Source organism: Melospiza georgiana, chromosome 8 (genome assembly GCF_028018845.1).
Source record: "Melospiza georgiana isolate bMelGeo1 chromosome 8, bMelGeo1.pri, whole genome shotgun sequence".
Taxonomy (NCBI): Eukaryota; Metazoa; Chordata; class Aves; order Passeriformes; family Passerellidae; genus Melospiza; species Melospiza georgiana.
In genome coordinates this window covers 34,562,796-34,569,918 of record NC_080437.1, presented here as the reverse complement: position 1 = coordinate 34,569,918, position 7,123 = coordinate 34,562,796, and the positions used below count along the sequence as shown (strand labels likewise).

General features: G+C 41.9%; 1 protein-coding gene across 1 annotated transcript; it reads left to right on the top strand.

Moving 5' to 3' along the window:
* Positions 1–486: 486 nt before the first annotated feature.
* Positions 487–5,320, top strand: TEX36 (testis expressed 36). Its single transcript, XM_058029519.1, has 4 exons — positions 487–553; positions 1,423–1,554; positions 3,186–3,266; positions 4,611–5,320. Exons 1-4 carry the CDS (start codon positions 506–508, stop codon positions 4,947–4,949), a joined length of 600 nt encoding a protein of 199 aa, XP_057885502.1. The 5' UTR covers positions 487–505; the 3' UTR covers positions 4,950–5,320.
* The last annotated feature ends 1,803 nt before the right edge of the window (positions 5,321–7,123 follow it).

The window sequence follows — 7,123 nt, the reverse complement described above, 5'->3', positions numbered from 1 at the left end:
AGTTAAATAGTTGGGATGTTTCCAAGCCAGCGCTTAAACTCAAAAGAAAAAAAAAATCCTTAGGATGCAGCGTGTAAATATAAATATATAAATATATAAATATTTAAATATTCGGCATGTGTTTCAATTAAAATGTGTGTATGTGGAAAGCCATTTTCAAGAGAGCAGGAAGTTACATCTTAAAAATTCTTTCTCTAACATCCTTTGGGTTTTCCTCAAAACCAGCTCTCCTTTCCCCACCCATTCCCATTCGGGCAGTAAAGTGTCACTGAAGCGATTGTGCAGAAGTGATTTGTTTCCAACATTCAATCCTTTGAGGAGCGGTAATTCCCCGCTCCCCTGCAGCAGCGGAGCGGGAGCGGCGCTGCTCGGGGCGCTGTGGAGCTCCGGGAGGGCTCTGAGGTCACAGGGGAGGAGGTTCCACAGCCCGGCCGCCCCCTGAGCGCGTCTCCAGGGAACCGCGGTGGCGCTGGCAGAGTGGCCGCAGCGGCAGTGACATCGAGCCATGGCTAAGGACGGGTCAGAGCACAGCGGGGGGCACAGTAGCGACTGGGTAAGGGCCGAGTAGGAGCCCCCGTGTCCCCCACAGGGCTTCTTGATCCCTCAACTCTCAGAGAAAGCACCGTGCTAAGGGTGACTTTGTCCTTCAGTCAGGAATGAGTCTTCCCGTTCCTGAGGTTTACGAGGAAAGTGTCCCAGTGTGCAAAAGTTCTGGCTTGTTAACCAACCCTGACTGGATTTCCACCCCCCTGCCGCCCAGTTTTCCAGCAATGCTGGAGGTCTCTTATTTGATAGTTAGCCCTGGTTGATCTTCCTTCTCTTCTGGAGAGCTCCAGCCAAGGTTTGCCTCAGTTCTCGCCTCCAGGAGAATACTCTGACCCCATCAGAAACGCTGGGCTGGAACATCTTGGTATTCCAGGGCACTGTGACACTGCTGGCACAGGCTGCTCCTCACTCTCTGAACCCTTTGGCCTGATGTTGGGTTGGGCTGTTCCCAACAGTTTTGTGCTTTCAAACTTGTGCTACACATGAGTAGCATGGGGGAAGGGGGGTTAGAAGGTAGTTGTTTTCCTTGGTGGTTATTGCTGTGTAAACAGTTTTCAGAAAGTTCCTGGACATTCTTGTCTTGAAGATTCCTAAAATTCTTGTCTGGTTGTTTTATCTACGTTTGAACGTCTTTATGGTCGGGTTTGTGTTGTGTGTGTGGGAGCCTCCTCATTTTTCCAGGCGCCACTAGATGCTGCTGCAGTCCAAGTAATAAAAAATAAACGGGAAAATACCATTTTACCCACATTTCTGATCAGATTTAATTGTTATTTGGGTTTGGTTGTTTTTTGTTTTTTGGGTTTGTTTTTTTTTTTTTTTTTTTTTTTTTCCAGTTGGCTTTTATTTTAAAGGCTCGTAATCTTCATTATTTTCTAGTTCACTCACGATGGACTGGAGCTGGGCGAGCTGGAATCAGTAACAAGCTCTTCACTAAAGCATGTCCTGAACTCCGTCGCCGCTGTGGGCCAGGAACACAGAATGCCGCTGCAGTACAAAGCTCGGGTGCAGGTGAGCTCCTGTGCAGCACAGCCCATTTTCGGAGCTCTTGTGCAAGTTGTCACTCGCTGAGTCGCGAGTAAGAGCAGCGCTCGGGGTCGTTAGCGGAGCAGTCACAGCGGGCTGGCAGACTTTGTGCCTCAGGGGATGCAGTGATTGCTGCCTGTGCTGCGGAAGAAACATATTTCCCTGTTACTCACTCATAATTTTAGTAGCTCCGAGTCCTGCTGTATTACTGCTGATTTTCTCTTTTATTATTGAAACACCGAATACATTATGATCAATCTCAGCCCACAGCCCGTGTGTAAAGAAGGTTTAATGGAAATTTGATCAGCTGTTTGGCAATGAATGTTGGAAATTCAGTATATTCACACAAAGGAGTGTTCTTTTTGATCCTTAAAAAGTTAGGAGCTCCTCATTTCAAACATTTTTAAGGCTTGATTAAAAATGGGATTTGTTAAAAAAATTTATGATGAAAGGAAATACAGTATTTTTAAAAATCACAAGTATTTAAAAAGTTACAGTGCTGTAAGCACCTTTTCCTATCCTTATTTTCTCATCACTGGGCTTTGCTTAACCCGCCTGCTTTTGGCACAGAACATTTTCTATTTTCATTTTCTATAAGCACAGCAATTACAATGGGTTCATTTCACTGGTTTTGCTATAGTGAAGGGCAGAAATGAAGGGCTTGGAAGGAATATTTAAAAGGGAAGCTTGGAACTATGAAAAGGAGATTATACTGTAACATGAGTATACACTGTGTTAATATTACATCTACCTTTTTGTGGAACATCTGGCCTTAGCCACTGCCTGAAAAGGGTAGCTTTTATCCACTGGTAAATATACCTAAAAAAAGGAAGAGAATCTGCCTAGTAAACCAATTATCCTGAGATCTGACCATGGAGCTGCCCCCGTGCAGGCATATTTTGTGTCTGGTGAATCTTCTTGCTGGATCAGGCCTCCAGTCACAAAGATCTTTAGAAGTCATTAAGGTTCCCCTATTCTTGAAACACTTGTTTTAGACTGTGCTACATTAAAACTTTAGGATATTGCACTGATAACATTTAGAAAGTCAGCTATGTTCAGTATTTCTAAAATAGCACTTTTTGCAGTTGTCCTTTTTTTCTTCTGAAACTCTGGTTTCATTTAGAGACTGGATGAACATCATGTTAAAGAATGAGATTATAAATTAGTTAAGCAATTAATACCTCTTCAACTTCCCCTGCAACAAGCAGTGTCCATGACATTCAGTCCATAAATCACAGACTAATTCAGTTTTGAGGTCCCTTTTGTAGTTTATTTTAATTAGCTCTAGGCCTACTCTAAATCAAGCAAGGCAGTCCTGACATATATCTAGCATTTTGCTGCTTTGCAGACAGAATGTATAATTTCTTATTTGAAAATTTGCACTTTTATATTAATCATGTATATATTTAGCAAATCCTCCTGGTCATTTTATTAAAAAAAAATTAAAAGTCTACATTACCCCTATAAAATTATGTGCAGGTGAATATTTAACACAGGAATATTACTTCTGTACTAGAGCAATGACAGCTGTAATCTCACAGTATAAGAACAAAGACTAATAGACTCCAAACAGAGTTTAATTTTTTGGTTTTTTGCTATAATTTCTTTTTTTGCAGAAAGCAGGAAACAACAATTTCCCATTCTCTTCTCATGACAACAGACATGACATATGCAATGCAGTCGAGTATTTTGACCTGGTGAGTACCCAGCACTGAGGCAAATCAAGCAACTTCAGATCTATTGGTCTGTCAGAGATTAAATTTAAACACAGCATCTTTTCTGTCCCCTAAAAAAAGAAAAAAAAAAAAAAAAAAGAAAAATTAGATGGTAAAAAAAAAAAAAAAGAAAAAAAGAAGAGAGAAAATACATGCTAAAACTGTGAGAAGAGAAAAATGTAAATAGCAAAGGAAAATACACTTTTTATTAGTAGAGGGTTGGAACATCTGTGGGACTCTCATTGAGAATGGTATGATTCAAAGGGAAGCAAAAAGCCATGATTTGGTCTCTGACATTTTCTAATATTTTCTAATATTTCTGTTTTGGTTTTGTACCCAGTTAAATGTCCTATTAGTCTGCTCTAAGTGATTTGCCTTGCAATGAATTTTTGTAGATATCTCCGGAACTTCTAATTTGCGTTCCCAAATATTCAGACTCATCTTTGTCATAAATTTAAGCAAAATCCACAGGATACCCACAAGATATCTCAAAAACTTATTCTTTGAATTCTTTACAATACACCTCTTAAAATTTATGCTGCAGAAGCCTCAACTTTGACTAGAATTAAATTTTGTATGGGCTTTTCTCTGTGGGCAACAGTTTCATGTTCTTCCATTCCCCTTAGATTGTTGGTATTATTCCAGGCAGCAAAAGAAATAGTGCAGTTCACAGGATAATGAGTAAAGGAGGAATCAGTGAATTGTGATATAGTGTTTGTCTGATTTTGGGCTCTGTCAGGCCTAGACTTTTTGGAATTCATTATTCACTGAGTAACCTCAATTTCTGTGCACTTTGGGCAGTGTCTCATTGTTGTAGAGATACTGATCAACCATAATTCCAGCTAAATTTCCTGCGAGCTGTGGAGTGTGAAAATCAGGCTCTGTCTCTCTGTGTTTGGACACACAAGGGATAGCACTGAAGATTCAGATTTCATGGTCTGTCTCAGTTTCTTTATTGCAGTCCAAACCTGGAATTATTAACCTATTTCTTTGGGTGCCTCTGAAGATTAATTTAGCCGAGTGTAGCTAAATAGCCTTGAGTAGCTGGTGTGCTACAGAAATGCAGAGTAAAAGTGGTTTATTAGCTCTGAGAGGTGGAAGGTCAGCAGATTTCCCATTATATATGCAACCAAAAATGTTCATACAGGCGAGTCTGACAATATTATTTTTAACTTGCTAAAGGTCGACCGTGAGTTCTTGCAATCACTGTGGTAACAGTTTCGTTCACTTCCCAGTGGGGTAGTGACTGCTACAAGATTCATCTGTGAAGCTGTGACTGGAAGTCATATGGTTGCATGAATTTCAGTTTCCTGTTTTTTCCCGTAGGGCATGGGCGTGAGGAAGTTGGATCCAGAGAAGCAGAGACAGAACTCCCATAACTTCTTCGAGTGGTCTCGTGCGCCGGGACGGAGCAGCCGCGAGGGCTTCGTCACCGTGTACCAGAGCACGTTTGTGTCGGGTCAGAGCCCCGAAAATGACAAGCAGTGTCACAGACGCTACCCCAAACACCACTGCCAGAGCCACAGCGACCAGGAACAACGCTCCAGCACACCTGCTACTGAGGATGAGACAGCCCTGAAGCCATCCCAGACACCCGAGACACCCGAGACATCCGAGACATCTTCACCAGCAAACACCTCTGGAACACCCACCGAGCAAGTGTGAACTGTTCACTAGTCAAACCAATGGTGGAGGAATAAACATTGAGTGAAACGCACCTGGCAGTACCTTGAGAGTTCATTACCTTGCATTGCTCTGAATACATACATTTCTAGAAAAGCTTTAAAGAGGAGCACCACCATCCCTGGGCAGCCATTCCAGAACTTTATCACCCTTTCTGTAAAACATTTTTTTCCTAATATCCAACCTAAATTTCCCTTGGTGCAGCTTGAGGCTGTGTCCTCTGGTTCTGTCAGTGCTGCCTGGAGAAAGAGCCCAAGCCCACCTGAGCACAGGCACCTTTCAGGAGCTGTAGAGAGTGATGAGGGCACCCCTGAATCTCTTTTTTTCCAGGCTGAGCATCCCCAGCTCCCTCCCTTCCCTCTGAGCAGCAGCTCAGTGTTCCCAGTGCCCCCAGCCATGGGCAGTGGATGGGGCTGGGCCCTTCCCAGTTATAAGGAAAAACAGGATTGTGCATATTTTTAGACATATGTCTGCTAGGGGAACACAGACAGGGATTGTGCTTGTGTTACCTGATACTGGGTGACCCTCATCTTGATACAAAAGCTCCTTCAGCTTCTGAGTCAGTGGCAGGGCTGTACCTCAGGCAGCTGACAGCACCTGTACTGACACAGGAGCATAATGGACCTGGATCCTTGAGGGATTGCCACAGCAGGGAGCCAAACCCTGTGTGTTCAGGCAAGAGAGAAACATTTCGGAAAGGTTTCATGGCTGAGAAGGCAGGTGAGCAGCCATTAGCGAAAGTAGATAAAAAAGAAGCTGTGCATTAGATTGCTGTGCAAAGTCAGTGTCCTGTTTGGTAAAAGCACAGCAGTTGTAGAAGTGAAAAAAGAAAGAGTGTTGTGAACAACATTTGCGCACTCAAAAATTTGATTCATGGCTGTAAGGGGGAAAAATCTTGAGCTGAAGTGAAAGGCTGCATGGAGGCTTGAGTTGGGGTGGACTGGATCTTAAAAAGAGCTCATGATTTTATAGTTACATGTCCCCAAGGAAGATAATTCAAACCCAATCCTCCAAGCACTCTGCTCCCAGAACATTCACTGGTGTTAGGATGTGGCAGGCAGTTGAGTCACACCTCGAGTCAGACCTGCAGATGATGTGTTTTCCTCTTCTGGATCATTTCCATTAATATCAATAAAATAATAAGCTAAGCTATGTGTCTTGAAATATCCTACAAATAAGCTTGTTGCTATGCAAAATAATGTTGACTGAAAAAAAAATCAATCATAAGTTTATGAGATAATTTCCTTTTTTTACAAGATAAATGGAAAAATAAACCCTTGACCCTTAGAATTCCCTGCATTGTAAGAGCTGCCTTGAACATGAGCTCAGTTACAAAATGACATTTCTGCCTTTCGGTGAACAGATGCATTTTTTGCTATCAGCAGGCAGTGGCTGAAGGCTTTTTTGTGTGCCATCAAAATAGATGGGATTAGATTCCCCAAACGTGTAGCATGTTTATTAGCACATGTTGAAATAATAAACTCATTTTTAAATGGAGTTCCCCCTGTTAGAGTTCTTGGGGTGCTGCACAATACATCAAAATCCAAAACATCAATGAACAATGTAAAACCAAATAAAAAGCCAAGTAACATAGTGCTATTAAAAAGAATTGCATTTTCTCAAAGTAAAGACAGCCTGCCTGACAGCTCCAGAGTCAGAATTTCCAGAGCTTCAGCCAACAGTTTCATCCCCAGACTGATTCAGAACTGAAGTGTGTGCCAATCACATGGTGAATGAAGTGCCCCATGCTGCTTGGCAAACTCCAAAGGGCAATTTTGGACCTCCATCAGAAGGAAGGAACACATTCTTGTTCCATTAGTAATGTTTATCTGTGGTTCAGCATTACAACTGGATGTGGTGAAATAAATTGCTGGAGTTTGTTATGCCTTAAGATACCAATAGAAACACTCCAGATTTCTTTTTTCCCCCTTTTTCTTTTTTTTCTTTTTTTTTTTTTTTTTTCTGCCCATTTTTGGTTAAAATGTGGCTTTAAAAAACGAAAAAAATGTACCTGTGGATTATTGCATATTTTCAACTATATTGTAAAAAAGATTGCAGTGGAGAAACTGAAGAGATCATGAATCCCTTATAAACTGAAATAAACTGTGGTGGGTTGAATAAAGCAGGTGATTCCCACACATCTCATGCTCTGCCAG